Source organism: Protomyctophum parallelum (assembly GCF_964188405.1).
Source record: "Protomyctophum parallelum genome assembly, chromosome: 14".
Classification (NCBI taxonomy): Eukaryota; Metazoa; Chordata; class Actinopteri; order Myctophiformes; family Myctophidae; genus Protomyctophum; species Protomyctophum parallelum.
Genome location: NC_139709.1, coordinates 8,133,290 through 8,154,078, shown reverse-complemented (window position 1 = coordinate 8,154,078; position 20,789 = coordinate 8,133,290). Strand labels below are relative to the sequence as shown.

Here is a 20,789-nt window from a genome sequence, read left to right as displayed (position 1 = left end):
ACGCCACCATTCACTCCAATGTTAACCGTCTTATTTTGAAAGCCATTTCTCTCGGAAACTGAGAAACAGGAAGTGATAATCGCTATGCAACAGCCCCGCGGATGTTATTTAATTCTCCACACTGGCCCTGAAGCAATGGTGGAAAAAGTACTCACATTTTGTACCTTGAGTAAAAGTACCAATACTGCAATATAGAGATACTCTGTTACAAGTTTATGGAATTCAAAATGTAGGACTCGAGTAAAAGTATAGGGATCAAAATGTACTTAAAGTACCAAAAGTAAAAGTACTCATTATGCAGAATGTCCCATTTCATGTTTTGAAATGTATACAAATCTTTAGAAAATAGCAGATCTACAAGCTCACAATGCGTCGCATCGTGACGCATTGTGAGCTTGTAGATCTGCTATTGACAAAATGTATAAAGCTGTACTGTAAGGCTGCTACAGTTTTTTTTACTAATAATAACCCAAATCTAAGTACAGTACTTAAGTAAATGTACTTAGCTACTTTCCACCACTGCCCGCAACATGAGGCCCTCACCCCCCCCCCCCCATATCCATGTCCAGGGCCGAGGCTGGGCCCCTTTGAGGCGGTCAGCCATGATGTTTTCACAGATGTGTAGGTCCAAGGGCGAGAGGCCAAACCCTCCTTCACCCCCCTGGTGGTCTCTGGCCCGCCCCTGGCGAGAGGAAGAGGACCCTCCCGTGGCTATACAGCCTCAGCCCCCTATAACCAGGGAGGACATGGTAGCGCTGCAGGCATAGCTGGCGAAAAGCAAAAGGGACAAGAATCTGGAAATAGAGCAGGGCTGCCTCTGATGCTATTAGGAGGAGGAAGTCGGGCAGGGATGTTGAGTCCAGCTGTGGAATGTTTGAGGCTCCATCTCTCTCTGCTCTTGGAAGACAGAGGAGGTTTATTTACCACCAGTCTCATGCCCACATGCTTGTCCCTGAGAGAATACATGCATGATGCTGACTTCCCTTCTCTGTAAAGTTGTCAGGTTCAATTCCATTGAAACTATAACGAAATCACACTTTAATTTACTGTTCACTATTTCACTATTGGTCACTCAAACAAACGGAAGGAAAGTCCCTGTTAGTTATTGTGCCCAGTGTGTGCATCTCTAGAAATGCAACGGTCAGTTATCTGCACCTCATAATATAGTAATTTGATGTCAAATGTTTTTTTTTTACACCATGAAACAACTTGTTTTACTCAAAATCTGAAATCACAGACAGTACAGTACTGGTGTTTTCCATGTGGACAACACATAAAAAACCCCACATTTACTGTGTTCTACCCTCAAATCATGCCTATACTACATTGCATATCGTTAAGGACCTTGACTGACTGGGGTAAACAACCAAATTGCCCAATTTTACAAGTCTGTGTAAAACATGCCCTGCGTGTTTCACACGGGAAAGGAATTCTAAATTCGCACCTTATCCCGGCCTGCCATTACCATGACTGGGTGATTGTGATGAATAGAAGATATTTCAAAGACCTTTGAACCATGCAGTGTTTAATATGTTCATTAGAGTATCATGTTATTACAGCAATTACAGTGTACTTATGATCAAGCACTATATTGCTCTGATAAAAAAATTTGTTCCGTAGGCAATATATAATTAGCAAACAACACGTTCAGACTCTTTTGGCTGCGGGCATATTCCAAAGCAGAAGTTCAAGCCAAGAGAAAGTGCCTCTTATTGCCTGTCAGGGGTACCAGCTGGTTGATGTTGATGTGCTCGCCAGAGGCCACGGGGTCATTTCTCATGAAGTCAAGCGGACTTCCTGCATGGCCCATATTGGAACCCGTGATGTTTTAGCATTGCAACATAACATATGGAGCAGTAGGTGGGTTTCTGTTTCAGAAGAGTTCATCTCGACACTCTACCGCTGAGCGTTGTGCAGCATGTAGACCTAGTGGTTCCCAAACATTTTAGCCTTTGACCCAAAAGACAAATTAGCTGAAAATATTTTCTGAAAATAGCAGATCTACAAGATCACAACGTGTCGCTTCGCGCCACGTTATGAGCTTGTAGATTGGCTATTTTCACTACCGCTATAGGCAGATGTTTAATATTTAAAAATATTAAATATTAATATATTTCGATTTTTATTATAGTGAGAACAATGGCTTCCATTTCCGCGTTGCAACTTTTCAGGAATAGAAAGCCTGCAGTTTCTGTTAGCTTGGATTCCTCATTGATGATGTCACTGGTGGACGGGTTTCTGAACTGCCCACAGCCCTCCTATGAGACACAGTCTGGTTTCTGAACTGCCCACAGCCCTCCTATGAGACACAGGCTGGTTTCTGAACTGCCCACAGCCCTCATATGAGACAGGCTGGTTTCTGAACTGCCCACATCCCTCATATTAGACACAGGCTGGTTTCTGAACTGCCCACATCCCTCCTATGAGACACAGACTGGTTTCTGAACTGCCCACATCCCTCCTATGAGACACAGACTGTTTCTGAACTGCCCACATCCCTCCTATGAGACACAGACTGTTTCTGAACTGCCCACATCCCTCCTATGAGACACAGACTGTTTCTGAACTGCCCACATCCCTCCTATGAGACACAGACTGTTTCTGAACTGCCCACAGCCCTCCTATGAGACACAGACTGTTTCTGAACTGCCCACATCCCTCCTATGAGACACAGACTGGTTTCTGAACTGCCCACATCCCTCCTATGAGACACAGACTGTTTCTGAACTGCCCACATCCCTCCTATGAGACACAGACTGTTTCTGAACTGCCCACATCCCTCCTATGAGACACAGACTGTTTCTGAACTGCCCACATCCCTCCTATGAGACACAGACTGTTTCTGAACTGCCCACAGCCCTCCTATGTTTCTGAACTGCCCACAGCCATCCTATGAGACACAGACTGAGTAGAAAAAACTGGTGCTATTTGATTGCTTCATGATTATTAGTGAGGACCAATTATATGAAGATAGGTTGAAAAGTGGTGAAGTGGTCCTTTAAACATTTGTTTTCTATGATGGAATGTCTTAGATTTTTATTGTCTTTATTCATGAATAATTAAAAAAATAAATTGAGAATGATTTTTTAAAATGTTTTGAAACAAAATGTAGGAAACAAAAAATAAATAAAAGGACCCATAAAGATGTGTCTGCGACCCACAGATGGGTCCCGACCCAGTGTTTGGGAACCAGTGACGTGGACAACCCAATGAGTTCACAGCACTGAGGTAGTTTCAGGTTGGCTGCCAATGAGCAGTGACACATAGAATGAGAATGGTGCCATTTTGTTTGGTTTTTGGCTCCACTGTCGTATGGCCAACACATGTGTTCTCTCTTTAATAGGACGTCTTTTGACTATTCATGAGGACAAATGTTTCCAATTGACACTTGGCTAAAGGGAAGCACAGTTTGTCCCTCTCGATGCCGATACTAGACTGAAAAGAAGAATATGAGATTTTTTGAATGAAAACATTTGGCTTCTTTTTCGTAAATGCTTCGTAGGCTGTATATTATACACGGAAATTTAACTGACAGGGTGTGCAAAATGGAACCAAATGGACCTGTATAAGAGTGCACACTGTCTCATGCAGTTCATTTAGACCTGATGCAACCTATACGTTGTTTTACATTTGAATCCGGATGCTACCTCTGTGTCTCATTAGTTATTGCTATGCATGTATTTTTTGAATAAGAATTTTAAGTTAGTTATTTTATTCAGAAACCTTAGGTTAGGTTTTAGAAGCCTTTTTCTTTTTTTTAAGAATTGGCCTCAGGTCTAAATGGATTAGATTAACACAAAGGATTGTTTGAGTCAGTATTGCTTCTTAACACTGCAGTCTCACTTCAGCGTCCAGTAATGTGACCTCCAGAGCACTGTGCTTAACCCATTATGAACGGGCACCCATTTTGGTGTTGGCATCATGTCGTGCTTTAGCTATTGAAAAATAGCAGATCTACAAGCTCATATCGCGCCACCGAGTGGCGCGATACGAGCTTGTAGGTCTGCTATTTTTGAAAAAAATCGAAGAACGACTGACTTTTTTAAAATCTGATCTCAGGTCAGAATGGGTTCATCAGACCAGCGTGTGTCCGGCGGAAACCTCGCATGAATCTGATCTCAGGTCAGAATGGGTTAACTCCTGTGAGGGTATTAATTTGTGCTACTGTGCTCTTTGTGTTGCAGGAATCCAGGAGGGGACAGAATGTACAAAGTGTAAAAATGACTGGGCCTTGAGGGCAGCAATCGCACTACTGTACGTGTTATGTGCCCTCCTCACCATAGCAGTAGCTGTCCTCGGATACAAAGGTACGCTCAGATTGAACTCACCAATTACTGCAACAGCTACATATTTTAATGTGCTTTTCATCACATTTTTGCAAGGCACACACGCTTAAACATTCCAATAATTTGTGACCTAAAAGAAAACAGGCCTAGTGGCTTTTAGGCTCTTGCATTCATTTGATTAACCCCTACAGTGGTAGAAAAATCAAAGTACAGAATAGCATTAAGACGACTGGTTTTAAGCTTAATCTGATTGTACACATTGTATATTCCACCTGGTTTAAAAAGTAGACCATCAAAGCAGCATGACGGATTCAAGGGTGTCTTTGTTCAAGAGAGCAGCCTGAAACAGCTGTGTTCAAACTCTGCTTTCACACATGCAGAAGTTATCTAGACATTATGCAGCGGCGCTGAATGTGAGCACAAATGACTCAATATGACCTGACACGCAGCAGACTTGAGTCTCCCAGCTCCTTATTAATAATAAGTCGGGGTAATGTCCGACTACGCCAGACGAAATCTAGCCTGTTGAGTGTCTAAACAGAAGTATTGCTATTTGGCGGAATTCACTACCACCCAAGGGAGTCACACGTCTGTACACTCCCGTGTTGTGATTTGTCGAAAAAGAGAGTTTCCGGGGGAAGTATATACGAAGTCTTGCCCATAATATAGACACACGCTCGCTCTGCATTGGGTCGGTAATCGTTACCAGGCTATTCTCCTTGGAGATGAACAAAGGCTATTAGGAACAAGATTATTGTGTCCGACTGAGGCCCATCGGCTTAATGTGTGACGGTGAATTCACAGCAAGAAAGTGGGCATGTGGATGGGATTTCTATTGCTGAGGAGGACCTTGGCGCAAGAGATGCTGCAATTTAACTTCTGTGATCAATGGCTAACACAAAACACCTCTTCCCTATACCGTAGTGTGGTAGTAATGCACTACTACTACAACCTAGTTCTCATTTCAGACGGTCCCTAACTCCCTATTCCCTACGGTCAACACATCTATCTGAACTTCCAGTGAACATCCAATGACCTAACAACTCAGCTATCCCAGTGCTGTTATTTACGGTGTAGAGCTGCTGTGTATACAGGGTATGCGCATGCATAAAATGAGTGTCAAATTGAGTTGCAAAGTGAGTTTAACGTAGTTTAACATCGTATAATCACTATAATGCAATCAGATTTGGATGGATGGGCTGTCAAGGCCAGATCGCAGTGATTGCCACTCAGTGGGCATTCCTGCACAACTTCTAGGTATGATGATGATGATGTCACGTGCATACCCTCTAATAATGGAATGTTTCTGTAAATGATTGTATAATCAATCATAGAATATGTTGTTGATTGGATCCCCAAACACATGCTTGCCAGATTGAGTTTGGGATTCAGTGAAGAAAATACCTCACCTGGTTCAGCTTATTCTTGACTAAAGCGTGCAAGCTTATCAAGATGTCTACGGGTGTCAATGTTGAAAACTACATTAGGGTGTGGATGCGATGTACGCGCGTGATTTTTGCTTGTGAGTCGCCATGTGATGTAATTAGACCTTAATATGTGCAGAGAAAAACACAACTTTCATTTTGGTTATATTTATGGAATACACACAACTCCATTACATGAAAACTGAAGATAGCACATCATAACACTGTCAATATATTGATAATGATACATGTGATGAAAATAAAAACCTTTTAGAGGACATATTTCTGCGCAAATTGATACTGCAATGTTTGTGAATTAATGAGTAGAAGAACAAACTACATTAATTTATCCTGCTGCTAATGTTGGTGATTTACTTGTGCATCGACTCATATTAAAGGTATATTCAGTAATTTCACTTAATTCAAATATCACTTATTTTTTTGTTTTGTTGTGATAATCCTCCCTACTATAGAGTGTGCTGGCCATATAAGGAGTTCCTCCCTGTCCCAAGTTAACCCCTGGGGGTCAAAAAACCTTAGGTTTCGTTTTTGACTCTCTATCCTGATTGGACGAAAGGCTGGGTCCCACAGCCAAAAACGAAACCTAAGGTTTTTTGAGTGAAATCACTGAATATACCTTTAAGGTAAAAAACTAAACTTCAACCAATTTGAAGTAGTGTCTTTAAGTCTACTATTAATGCTTGTGCAAAATAGTCGAGGATCACATAATAATGCATTTACGTGGAAGCATTAATTAGTTCCTAAGTTAGTTCTGAATGGCATGCCCCGCCCCCAAGGCCATGCCTGTCCGCGGCCTCTCCCTCAGAGGGACTCTGATGTTAGTCTTGTTACTGGCAAGAGAATAGACGCTAATCCCAGCCAAGTGAGGAGTATTCCGGCATCTCTTGACTCCTACCACTTCAACACTAGACTTCCTAGTTGACAGAACACCTTGTTTACTCTGGGAAGAGTTGACATTTTTCAAAAGATTAACCATCTCCAGAGGAGAGACCCGACAACACATTTCTTATACAACATCATCCTTGTTGCAACATTTATACTGTTTCTGATCAGTCTTAATTCAAGTTGTTTGACACATGGCTGCAGCAGCGTTCCACTGAAACAGGAAGCCATTTCCAAACGCTATCATGCGCGGCCATCACCGTGGAATGTATTCTCAGCATCAGCCCAGCTTAAACATCTCTAAACAGATCATAATAAATTATGCTGCAATGAGAGGAACCGTGATCCATGTTATGGCCACAAGTAAAGTGTGAAGACATGAAACTCATCCCAAATACTTAACAATTAAGTCATGTCGTGTCAGCCATGTCAATATCGTTGGCGTTGCTGTGGGTTCGGACTTTGGGGCAACTGTCGAGCACATGATGCTCTTGGCTAGCCGTGGAGCCCATGTGATTTTGATGGTTTGAGTCTAATGTCTCCCAGATGACCATGCAGCGACCACCCTTGCTTAACAACCTCAAGAGGAGATTTTATGGCTTGGTAGCAATTTGTTGTCTCATGAACCACAGGTTGACTCACAAATGGCCGCAAGTGTCCAAAATAGTCTGTGTTTGCATTAAATCACCACAGACTGGGCTCCGTGCCTGTCTTTCTAATCACTCGCACTTACTATGTACAGTATGCCGTATGCACCGCGCCTCGCTATCAACACACACTGTACCACAACTTTCACAGCTCATCCAGCTGTTTGACAGTGTTGGCACGAGGTCCCACTTCCCCCGTGGTCACTCACTGCTGTCTTCTTTAGTTTTTCCTGCTGTGCCCCTCCATTTGTCACAGACAGAATTCTTAATCACTCTCCAATTATGCCGTAGAATCAGAGCTCGTTCAACTGTATGCTAAAGGAAATCTTATTACCGGTATGTGTGCAACTGTGTGCGGGGTGCACTCGAGGGGGTGGTGGTGGTGGTGGTAGGGGGTGGGAGTAAGAGTGAGGGGTTGATGGTAAGAGGGAGAAAATGGGAGAAAGAATGTTACATGGATGTCAAGAGGAGGGGAGATTCTTGTGAGTGATGGAGGGTGAAGGAGATGAAGAGAGATAATAGTATGTGAGAGGAGCAGAGGGTACGTGTACATTATGAAGGAAGGAGTGAGGGCATCCAGAGGAGAGTGTACACCAGTTGACCTCCCATGTGCAGTGTCCCGCTGTAGACTAACACAGCCTTTTGAAACAGACCCCTGTGTTTTTGTTTTTTCCCGAGAGCATATTATTGTTTTTGCTGCATCTGGAATGATAACAGCAAGGGGCTGTCCATGTTTTCCAGTCAGTGTTTCTCTTTCTTTCAGCCCCATGCAGATATAGAACAATATACACTTTGAAGAGGAGTCGGGACACGCCTGATTGTTTGGCTAAGGTTTTGTGTTTGACTCACAAATACCTGTTGCTTGATGTATGCGTTTGTTTGTTGAGTAAGTTAATTTATCTGAATCCTGCTGGAACTTAAGTGACACGGTTACAGTATTACAAGCAGCTTAGGAAAGGATGATCTGGTATTATTCTTTGGACCTCGGGGTTTGCAGAATGAACACCAGCGCCCTCCAGTGTTCACTGTTCAAAATCGCCAGATGTCCTCTTCTTGCTGCTATAAGATTCCATCCCAGTGGGTATTGTTGGATATGGCTCGAAGGAAAGATTTGTTGAAAACAATTTGGAAGGCTGCTATATTATATGTTTAACCTATTGCAGCTTTGGTGAGTCAATACAATACATGCCCTGCTGCAACCCACATCACTGATTCCACTCAGTATGTTTAATTATGTTTTCCATAAACCATGTACAGATAAATTAAATATACCAATAGACAAGCAAACATAATGTAACAGACACACAGAGGAACAGGATGGTGCACTGTGTAGTAAACACCATAATAACGTGCTCTGCAGTATGGAGTAGAGAAGAACCCCCATAGGCACAGCACTGGAACTCATATGGTCAATAACAGGCCACATTCCAAAGGAAATGCATTTCCTGTTAGTGTCTTAGTGTTTTAACCCATTCTGAACGGGCACGCATTTTGGTGTCAGCATCATGTTATGCTTTAGCTATTTAAAAATAGCAGATCTACAAGCTCATATCGCGCCACCGAGTGGCGCGATACGAGCTTGTAGATCTGCTATTTTTGAAAAATCGAAGAGCGACTGACATTTTTAGAATCTGATCTCAGGTCAGAATGGGTTCGTCAGACCAGCGTGTGTCCAGTGGAAACCTTGTATGAATCTGATCTCAGGTCAGAATGGGTTAACAGTGAGCTTACATCCGTGCCCTTAGCACCTGACATGTGACAGGAATGCCATGCTGGAACTATCATTCATCAACAATGTCTATTCCATAGTCAAATCTCCTCTGGACAGGATTTATTTTACATTACATTGCATTTGTTCATAGTTTAGATAGATATATATATATATAGATATAGATAGACATATAGATAGATAGATACTTTATTTGTCCTTTCGGAAATGTGTTTTGTCCACAGCAGTTATCAGGATATACATAAAACATATGGTAACAAACAGATCACACGGTACATAGACGATACAGAAACAATGCCAACAGAAGGCCACCAGTCATAGTTCCATGAGGCATCACATCACACTTTATGCACGGAACTGAGATGGGGCCTGCTTGTTCATAAGTCCTATACTTATGGGAACAAACGATCTTGAGGCCCTAGCCTGCAGGGAAGGTACCATGTACCGTCGCCCTGATGGTAAAAGATGGTATTGGCTGTGTAACTGTAAGGTTGGAGAAGGTTCTTGGTCACAAGTGCTGACCAGCTGGTATAATCCAAAGTTAGGTCTTGGCGATATCTTTATCTTTATGGACAAGTTATTGTCTCCACCAGGCCGAAGGCATGTGGGGAGAGTATGTTTTGCACTCCGTCCGTCCGCGTGTGTGTGTGTGTGTCCGTGTGTGTGTGTGTCCGTGAACAGCTAATCTCGGCCACCGTTAACCCGGTCGATGCCATATTTTGCACACACACTCCCTGGATGCCAACCATGAACCTCTGCCCCAAACTTTCCAGAACGGCCTGTTATAGCGCCACCAGGAGGCCGCTTTGTGCAAAACAAGTTTTTCAATGCCATATTTTGCACACACACTCCCTGGATGCCAACCATGAACCTCTGCCCCAAACTTTCCAGAACGGCCTGTTATAGCGCCACCAGGAGGCCGCTTTGTGCAAAAAAAGTTTTTGCACAGTACACCTACAGATTTTGTCCAAACATCACGCGAATTGGTACACAGTCTCTCTAGAGCCATTCAACGAAACGGGTCTTTCAGATTTATCAGACTCCATCCTGATTGGTTAAGATTGGCTTCCAAAGTTCACAGGAGTGCTCAGTTTCAAACAAAATGCTGCAAATCATGAACACATCGCGTGATTTCCGTGAAATTGTGCACCCACATTCCCACTAGGCCGAGGACAAAATGCCACATGAACAATTTCAACTCAGCCTCAAGGTGGCGCTATAACTGGCCGAAAAGTGTTTTTACCTCTAACTGCACGGATCTGTGGATAACCTGGTGGAGACCTGTGCCCGGAAGGGCACTTTTTCTAGTTAAAGCTTAAATTGCAAGGCTTAGTTTTAGATTCTCATACAGACTAGATTGAAGATTATAATCCGACAGAGAACAATTCTGGCAAGATGCCTTATATAAGGAGGGGATGACGTCACAACTAGGTAGGTGTGACATCAGCCCTGACAGTAACGGGTGTGTATTGTCCCTAGTAATAGCTTTCCCCTTCCTGAGTACCCGGGTCTCATACATTGAGGTCATACTCTCAAATCGTACCCCAGCTATTTTGCTGGACACGTTGATGATTTTATGGAGTTTGTTCTTATTAACCAATGATAATGAGCCATACCATGAAACAAAACAAAATGTCAATGCACTCTCCACAAAGGATCGATGAAAAAGTGCCATAATTTTTTTCCCCCACATTATACTGTCTCAGTCTGCGCATTTACCAACAGCCACCTCTGCTCTGACCCTTTTTCCTAATCTTTCTTAGTGGTGCAGAGAATGGACAATGTTACAGAGGGTATGCAGACCTACAGAGGCAAGATTAATGAGGTGGAGACGGGTCTAAAGAAACTAGGTAAGTTCTCTTTTTACAGCAGACTAGTTTTCAATCATAGTTTTTATTTGTGGTTGCTGGTAAACTATTTTTTTAAATTCTAAGTGTGCTGTGCATGGGGCGGCCATGGCTGAATGTCTAGAAAGGCCGTCTGGGAATCTGAAGATCCTCGGGTCACCCTCGGCCATGTCAAAGTGTCTCCTATAGTCCTAACTGCTCCCCAGGGGCTGTACGGTCACCCTCGGCCATGTCAAAGTGTCTCCTCTAGTCCTAACTGCTCCCCAGGGGCTGTACGGTCACCCTCGGCCATGTCAAAGTGTCTCCTATAGTCCTAACTGCTCCCCAGGGGCTGTATGGTCACCCTCGGCCATGTCAAAGTGTCTCCTCTAGTCCTAACTGCTCCCCAGGGGCTGTACGGTCACCCTCGGCCATGTCAAAGTGTCTCCTCTAGTCCTAACTGCTCCCCAGGGGCTGTACGGTCACCCTCGGCCATGTCAAAGTGTCTCTTATAGTCCTAACTGCTCCCCAGGGGCTGTACGGTCACCCTCGGCCATGTCAAAGTGTCTCTTATAGTCCTAACTGCTCTCCAGGGGCTGTATGGTCACCCTCGGTCATGTCAAAGTGTCTCCTCTAGTCCTAACTGCTCCCCAGGGGCTGTATGGTCACCCTCGGCCATGTCAAAGTGTCTTCTAGTCCTAACTGCTCCCCAGGGGCTGTACGGTCACCCTCGGCCATGTCAAAGTGTCTTATAGTCCTAACTGCTCTCCAGGGGCTGTATGGTCACCCTCGGCCATGTCAAAGTGTCTCCTCTAGTCCTAACTGCTCCCCAGGGGCTGTATGGTCACCCTCGGCCATGTCAAAGTGTCTCCTCTAGTCCTAACTGCTCCCCAGGGGCTGTATGGTCACCCTCGGCCATGTCAAAGTGTCTCCTCTAGTCCTAACTGCTCCCCAGGGGCTGTATGGTCACCCTCGGTCATGTCAAAGTGTCTCCTATAGTCCTAACTGCTCCCCAGGGGCTGTATGGTCACCCTCGGCCATGTCAAAGTGTCTCCTATAGTCCTAACTGCTCCCCAGGGGCTGTAAGGTCACCCTCGGCCATGTCAAAGTGTCTCCTCTAGTCCTAACTGCTCCCCAGGGGCTGTATATGGTCACCCTCGGCCATGTCAAAGTGTCTCCTATAGTCCTAACTGCTCCCCAGGGGCTGTAAGGTCACCCTCGGCCATGTCAAAGTGTCTCCTCTAGTCCTAACTGCTCCCCAGGGGCTGTATATGGTCACCCTCGGCCATGTCAAAGTGTCTCCTATAGTCCTAACTGCTCCCCAGGGGCTGTATGGTCACCCTCGGCCATGTCAAAGTGTCTCCTATAGTCCTAACTGCTCCCCAGGGGCTGTATATGGTCACCCTCGGCCATGTCAAAGTGTCCCCTGGTCCTAACTGCTCCCCAGGGGCTGTATGGTCACCCTCGGCCATGTCAAAGTGTCTCCTATAGTCCTAACTGTATGAATAGAGCATAGCAGTGGCCGTGGAAAAATGAAAAATCGGCCATTCCCCAGCAAGCACTGTCAGGAGCTGGATGAATTTGTGACGTCTCCATTGTGGCCAGATCGAGTCAAACCACGACACGTCAGATCTGGCCCCCAGAATATCACCTGATTTCAACCAACATAAATTCTGCCCACTGAGACGGATGTCTCTGGATGAATCAGAGAGTGTCCGATCGAGGCCAGATCAACTGAGGTCATATCATAACTGGTCAGACCTGGCCCAGGATACGCTGGGTTATTGCAACTGGTGAAGACGTCCTGGAATTAAATGACGTTAAAAGATCATCCCCATATGGGTTGTGATCTGGCCTAGTCCTGAACGTCACCGGAGTCACCGGAGGACGTCATCACAACGCTATCATGACGTCATTTGGCTTGCTGGGTCATTTTCCCCATAGAGATGGCAGTGGTTTTTACTTTTTAACTCTTTTCATAGCAAGGCATTTTCCCGGCATTTGAGTCATGGACCATCTCTCAGACCCCAAACGAAAGAATATTTTGATGTCATTGGATAAGATTTTGTCCACATTTGCATGCTGTATCTACGTGGCACTTGGGAGAGATAACAGGCAAACGTCAATCAAAATAATAATTCTTCTAACTCTTGAGAATTTGTCCATTTGGTTTCATTTTACGCCCTCAAGAGTTAAATATCTATAAGAGCCCATTTGGTCACCAACTCTCCATCATTTAGCTGGGGACCACCTGGAACCCCCTCAAGGACCACTGGTGGTCCCCGGACCGCTCGTTGAAAACCACTGCTCTATGGGAAAAATGCATTGGAGAGTTTTCAGTGGGGCCAGCTATTTATTGACCTTTATTTAATCAGGGAAGACCATTGAGAGCATGCTCTCTTTTGCAAGGACGTACAATCACACATAGAGAACAAGAAACACCAACAAATAAACACAATTTTAGATAAGGTTAAAATATAGATGAGACATATTAAAAAGAACAGATCATAATATTTGGGCTACAAAAAAACAGGTACAGTCGCTATGTGTTGCCTCCTCGAGTAGTGCCTTATATGACTCTATAGAGACCAGATTGTCCAGCGCTCCATATAGCGCCCAGTGCTACAATAACGTACCAACCACAGACGAAAAACTAAGTCTAAGTCCAAATTTTATTCTGACCCCTCCACGAAAAGGCCTCGTTGTCCTGAACCCTTATCTATCATTTATACATTATGGATCAATAGTGTGGACTTGGACTCTTTTTCGTCTGTGGCATTCAGGGTGGACAAATTGTGGGGACTAAATCACGGCGTGTTCTTTTGTATGGATAACAAACGTGTATGTGTTGTTCTGTGTGCCGTCGTCCTCCCAGACGATCAGACTGGGGAGAAGTCAGACAACGCTACCAGTGAGTTCCAGACGTTTAAGTCCGACCTGCAGACACTACAGGACCAACTCAAAGACATTGCCGTGAGAGCCACCAGCAACCGGGCCATGCTGGAGGACCTTCAGGTGACCGGGGAAGACGTGCAGACGGGACACGTTTCCCTTCAGAGTGTCCTGGACGGCAACGCCGCCTCGCTGCGCGGCGTCAACCGGACACTGGCCTCGTACAGTAACGTCATAGACGACCTCAAAACGGACACGGTGCGACTCCAGTCGGAGCTTCAGGGCCAGGCCAAGGAGCAAGGCCAGGCGCAGGTCGGCATCAACGCTCTGAACATCTCCCAGGCCCAGCAGCGCAACATCCTCAGCACCCTGCAAAGGACAGTGGAGGACACGGGCCAGGCCGTGCAGAGACTGAAGAACGATTACCAAGGTCTGCAGCAGACTTCCAGGCAGAACCGCGCTGATGCAGACTGGTTAAAGGAGAAGGTCCAGAACCTCCAAGTGCTGGCAGCCAACAACACGGTACTGGCCAAGTCCAATGGCGACACCCTCGACGACATGGGATCTCAGCTCAGCGCGCTGGCCATCCAGATCCAAAACACCTCGAGTGTCACCGAAGGGCACGACCAGAGCATGCACGAACTGATGGACCGCCAGCGAGACCACGACAACGCCACCTCGGCCCGGTTCGACGAGCTGGAGACCCGACTGGACCGGCACGAGGGAGACATGGACCGCGTGACCGGGAACGTGAGCTTTGCCACGCAGCTGCTGGGCGCCATCAGCTCTGACCTGAACGGCCTGAGGTCCTGCGCGGAGACGGTGATACAGCACACGGAGCTGATCGTGGAGCTGAACAGCAGCGTGGCTGAAGCCCGCTCAGACAGCGGCGAGCTGCGCTCCCAACAGGACGAGCTGACCGCGCGCCTGGACAAAGAGGTCAGCAGCCTGTCTGTGGTCATGGAGGAGATGAAGCTGGTAGACAGCGCGCACTCACAGCTAATAACCAACTTCACCATCCTGCAAGGTAAGAGTAAAGAATGTACAGGTGTATATATATAGGCAGCATTGGTGCTAACCGGAACATGTTGAATCAACTAATTACAAGTACTCTTGTTACTTTTTCCACTTATTTGTACTTCAAGTCATTCTTACTTTGATTTTTGTTGAAGTGTTATATTTTCCATTGTATGGCAATCATTGAGAAAGATGGACCATCTTTCTCAATGATTGCTCAATGATTGCCATAATGGAAAATATTGCATACACTCTCTCTACTGTGCAAAGCATCACTGCAGAGGGATTGGTTTAGTTAAGTAGATCACGTTCTATTGAAATGTATTTATTTGTATTTCTTTGTTTTTACTTGAGTAGTTTTCAACTCAACTAATCTACTTGAGTAATATTTAAGTCAAGTGACATTTCTTTCTACTTTCGGTTGCCGTTACTCTTTCCACCTCTGATTAAGTCATTGTTTTATTTACACTGTTAAACTAAGCACATTCTAGAGTTTGAAGCTCACACAGTAAAATCCTCAGTGTTCATTTCACTGAATATTTTAATGTCTAGATTCACTTCACAATGTCTAACCACTAACCAGACCACCTTTATAGTGGGGCAGTGTCCAACTTAAGGGCTTGAGTCAACCTAGTCATTAATGACCTGAATTTCAATTGTTACCAAACCACAACCATGTTCACAGTGGTTTCAGCTAGGCTATTTGTGCTAATAACACATTTGAGCACATCATTGGTTGATACGTTTGAACGTTCTCATCTGACACTGTCGTGACCAATCATGTGTTCCAGGTCCACCTGGTCCGAAGGGCACCAGAGGGGACAAGGGATCACAGGGGTCAGCCGGCCAGCAGGGGCTGAAGGGTGACCGCGGGGACAAAGGCGTTCCGGGAGTACCAGGATCTAGAGGAGAGAAGGGTGCTGCAGGGCTGACCGGCGGGGCAGGTCCTAAGGGAGGGCCCGGGGCCAGGGGGGGCCCTGGGCCTAAAGGATCCAGAGGATCGGGAGGTCGACCTGGGATTCCCGGCGACAAAGGTGAGCCTGGCGCTCCAGGGCTCATTGGAAGGGATGGACAAGCCGGGCCACAGGGACCACAGGGGGCCCAGGGGCCCAGAGGAGCAGCCGGCGCGCCAGGGGTGGACGGAGCTCGTGGGCCTGTTGGACCCATTGGTCCTCCTGGTCCCCCGGGACTGCCAGGGCTCCCTGCGGTGCCTCCCCAACCCCCTCGGCCTCCCCAAATTCCTCAGCCTCCCCAAATCCCTCAGCCTCCCCAAATCCCTCAACCTCCCCAGTCTCGTCACCCAGCAACCCAGTCACCTCAGCCTACTAAGCCCCCTCAACCTCCCCAAATCCCTCTGCCTCCCCAAATTCCTCTGCCTCCCCAAATCCCTGAGCCTCCCCAGTCTCGTCACCCAGTAACCCAGTCACCTAAGCCTACTCAGCCCCCTCAGGCTGCTCAGCCTCCCCAACGCCCCAAGCCTCCAGTAATCCCCAAACAACCACAAGAACCACAAGCCTCTGTGTCTCGACAGGTCCAGCCGCCTGTTGCCACTACTCCAGTGCCTGGTGAGTAAAGTTACTACGTATGGGTAAAGTGTATGTGTGCGTGTGTGAACTAGACCCAACTGTCAATGAAAGACAAATATGGTAGTTACAGTATACTAGCAGTGTGAGGTCCACACTGTAGGTCAGGAGCCGGTCACCTGCTCTTTAGCGGGATGACATGATGCTAGGATGTTACAGAGTCTTACCCCCCAATGTTTGATGCCGAGTGCCAAGCAGGAAGGCACTGCGTACCATTTTTATAGTCTTTGGTATGACTTAGCCAGGGATTAAACCCCATGGATCATTCAATCTCAGATTATTTTGGAAATGTTTTCCTTGTGGTACTAGGATGGAGGAAAAAAGCACATTAATTATTTTGCTTACTATATTGTATAATTCATTTCTATAGGTTGTCCACCTCAGTGGAGAGGATTTGAAGCCAGCTGCTACTACTTCTCCTCAGGTGCACAGAGACTCAATTTCGATGAGGTCTCTGAGTTTTGTACCAACCAGACGTCCTCTATGCTCGTTATCAACAACAATGGGGAACAGGTAAATTCAAGTGGACCAGCGATGATGACTTTCATTTCTTTACAACACTAGTTTGTTTAGCTTGTTTACTAATGATGATGATGATACTACTACTACTACTACTACTATTATTATTATTATTATTATTATTATTACTTGTTGGCTGGGTATGTATGTCGGTGTTGTCCACCGGCCAATAAGTATGTACTGTATGTATGTCGGTGTTACGCCCACCGGCCAATAAGGGACCTCCATTCTTGATGACTGGTGGTGATCGGCTGGATATGCATATATGTATGTCGGGGTATATGGTGGTCCCTTATTGGCCAGGTGGACGTAACTAATGTACGTTTCAACTAAGGTTGGTATAAGGTCAATAACAGACATTAATAGCAGTTCTTGCGCACTCTGCTTGCGCACAAGTAGGCCATTTATGTCCTACCTGTGTGCAAGGTGCAAGTTGGCACCTCGACAGAGTGCATTTCTAGATATTATTGTTGTTGTTATTTGAAAATATTGCAAATTAATTTCCATCATATACTGTTCCTCCTTCCTCAGCAATGGGTAAAAAAACAAATTCAAGGAAAGGGTTACTTCTGGCTGGGCCTGACAGACAGGGAGGAAGAGGACGTGTGGAAGTGGGTTGATGGAACGTTGCCCATCTTTACGTGAGTTAATCAGACTGTCTAAACCTAAAACATCCCTATGGCCGATTACCATAGCAGTGATTAAATCCATCGCTCATCCAATCAGTCAACTAATTAATCATCATCAATCAAGCCATTTCTAAAGACAATGTTCTAACTCTGTGGTTTTCAACCAGTGGTTCGAGGACCACCAGTGGTCCTTGAGGGCGTTCCAGGTAGCCCCCAGATAAATGATGGAGAGTTGGTAACCAAATTGACCCTTATCTCTTGAGAAAGTGTAAAATTTTAAATTATTTGGTTTCATTTTACACTCTCTAGATTGTTGTTTATAAGAAGTCTACACAATTTGATCAACATTTGGCTGTTATCTCTCCTATGGTACAGCATGGAAATGTGTACATTATCTTTTTTGTTTTGGGTCTGCATGGCTTAATCTCATCAAATAGTGGTCCGTTGCTCAAATGCAGAATAAATAACGGGCCTTGATAAGATATGACAATGGGTTGAAAAGCACCATTCTTCACCAACTTGTTGGTCTACTGTTTTAGCAAATGGAAGCCAGGCCAGCCAGACAACTGGGCCCACGGCCACGAGGAGGGAGAGGACTGTGCCGGTCTCATTCACGAGGCCAACTGGAACGACTTCTTCTGCACTGACCGTATCGGTTTCATCTGTGAACGACCCTGTGACTGTTAGTACCCCCCCCCCCTTTACAGTATATTGACGTCGTCATTGTACTTACTGACTGATACAGTAATATGTTCTGGCTTCAGATCTTCCCGGATAAAGCCGCCTATGGACGGATCCACAGACACGGAGGGCTGCTGCCCTGTAGGCCAGCTGTATGCAATCAATGCTGCGGCGTCAAGCTGACCTCAATGTGACAGCGCAGCATTAATTGCATGCAGCTGCGGGCAGCGTGGATTTGTCTATAATATACCCATATCTGATTATGTAAATTGTCTTTATTCTGTATGACCTGCATGCAGTTGTAAATAACCCATTTTAGACGGGAACCCATTTTGGTGTTAGCATTACGTTGTGCTTTAGCTATTGAAAAATAGCAGATCTACAAGCTCATATCGCGCCACCGAGTGGTGCGATACGAGCTTGTAGGTCTGCTATTTTTGAAAAATCGAAGACACTTTTAGAATCTGATCTCAGGTCAGAATGGGTTAATAATGAAACTGTCAGGATGTAATAGACATTTTTAGAATCTGATCTCAGGTCAGAATGGGATAATGTATCTCTCTCTCTCTCTCTCTCTCTTTCTCTCTCTCTCTCTCTCTCTCTGTAGTGAAAGTACCAGTATTATAGCATTCATCATTGCAGTCACAACTGGCCTCTGGGAGAGAAGTCGAAGAGGAACAAATAGTAGAACAATGAAGGACTTCTGGAGCAGCTCTATACAGTAGATCTAGTAGAGGACTCTGATAAAGCACTCATCGCAGCGTGGCCGACAGCATCACTGAGACTAGAGCGGGTCTTTGTTTCTCTGTTCCACAAGACACTTTTTGCTTCAGTACAGCTGCAGAAAGACAGAAAGTGCACACAATCTGCTTCCAGTGTTGCTCTGACACCATATTTGGACTGAAGGAAATATAGAGAATGTAGTCATTCCACATTAGGCTATGCTGAAGCATTCTTTGGCACACAGCCACACTTGATGTATAGTTGTTTGTGTAAATAATACTTTTCCAAAGGTGTTGTTTGGGATAGTTTCATTGTCCTAAAGTTCTAAAAAATCTGTACCTGTGAAAGTTGTTAATAAAGTGGTACTTTTGTCCCAATGGCTCACATACATATTCAGCAATATGATCAACATAGATAAAATGCCACACTAATAATATAATATGTCAGCTCTTTCAGTAATTTAATACATTCCAAAACTTAGTTTTTTAAAATTACAAACCTTTTTTTCCATGAGAAAGTATGCTGAAAGTGAGCATCAGTAGAAAAGGACAGTTTTTTATATTTTTTCTTTTTCTTTTTTTTATTTTTTTACTTTAGACTGCCAGTATGAAGCTTATAGATATTAACCATACATTAACATTATGTAATGTCTGTGATATAGCCACCACAAAGTGATTTTTTTTCATTATGTTCAAATACAATATGTAAAAGATGTTACAGTTTTATATATATTTGTTTTTGCATAGTTTTAATCCATGGTTTATATGATTGACCTTTTGTGAACCAGTTGATGTTTACCCTGCTCATGGTACAGAGTTCAGATGGTTGACACATCTGTCTCAGGAATATGATGCTGGTAATCAATTACCAGGTCCCTATGGACCAACTAAATACACAACACTTATTACAATAAAATGGGAAACAAATGGTGTGTGTGTAATGTATGTGTGTGTAATCAACATATCGTGATAGCATAATGCCATGTGGACTGCATACTTTTTTCCCATGTTTTTCTGCGTGCCTTGCCTATGTCTGAAATAGTGGCTATTTCTCTTGAACCCCAGCATCCCTAATTCTGGGTGGAACATTCACTACAGATGTATATAAGCCCTCCCGCCCTCTAGTTAAGGTAAGTGAGTGGGCACCAATGGAAAGTGCCTGCATGGGCACCTATAGGCCTACTCAAAACATGTAGCCTATATTATCCAGTCATTTGGGGACAAACAAGTTATAAAAGGATAAAATTAAGTCTGATATTGATATTTTTACATTTTGGACAAAATATAGCCAAGTCCATCAAGTCTAGCCTCTAGTTATCTTTATTGAGAGAAAATATTATACAAACATCAAGTAGAATGTACAGTACAACCAAAAAAAACGGACAAAAACAAACAACAAAATCAGGACAATTATACATGAACAATACAATACAATGACATACATACAGTAAAACAGCAAAGTACGGGCCGGGGATTATAAATAATCATACAGTTGAAGCAGCTATAGCTAGTTTACTAGGGTTAAGGATTTGAGGAGCATTTTAATTTCTAAAATAAAGTGGGTAAAATGTGGTACAGTTTTACTGATGAGATAGCGTCACGCGACATGATGACTGAGTGACATGTTGTTTTCTACAGCAAGGGCAACTTGACTAGCATATTAGTGTAGTAGTCTAGTCAGTGTATTACAGGATCTCACTGGCTCCCATATGGCATATGTCATGTGTTTGACATTTTGTCTATAGAACAGTGGCTCTCAAAGTGGGGTCCGGGGACCACCATGCCAGGGGTCCTTGATTGAGTTCCAGGGGGTCCCCCAATCCAAATGATAGTTTGGAACCAAATGGACCCATATGGGTCTGTATAACTCTGAGAGTGTAGCCTACAAATGGAACCAAATGGACCCGTAGTTAAATTAACATTGTTTTTCC

General features: G+C 44.7%; 1 protein-coding gene across 1 annotated transcript in view; it reads left to right on the top strand.

Moving 5' to 3' along the window:
• LOC310871004 (collectin-12-like) overlaps positions 1 to 19,784 on the top strand; it is a 42,384-nt gene extending 22,600 nt beyond the window's left edge. Inside the window, exons 3-10 of the mRNA XM_083782432.1 lie at positions 4,185 to 4,307; positions 10,753 to 10,839; positions 13,691 to 14,734; positions 15,516 to 16,289; positions 16,678 to 16,820; positions 17,358 to 17,467; positions 17,995 to 18,137; positions 18,744 to 19,784. Coding sequence (XP_083638558.1) covers positions 4,185 to 4,307; positions 10,753 to 10,839; positions 13,691 to 14,734; positions 15,516 to 16,289; positions 16,678 to 16,820; positions 17,358 to 17,467; positions 17,995 to 18,137; positions 18,744 to 18,763 — 2,444 coding nt within the window. The 3' untranslated portion in view covers positions 18,764 to 19,784. The remainder of the gene's footprint in view (positions 1 to 4,184; positions 4,308 to 10,752; positions 10,840 to 13,690; positions 14,735 to 15,515; positions 16,290 to 16,677; positions 16,821 to 17,357; positions 17,468 to 17,994; positions 18,138 to 18,743) is intronic.
• Positions 19,785 to 20,789: the final 1,005 nt, after the last annotated feature.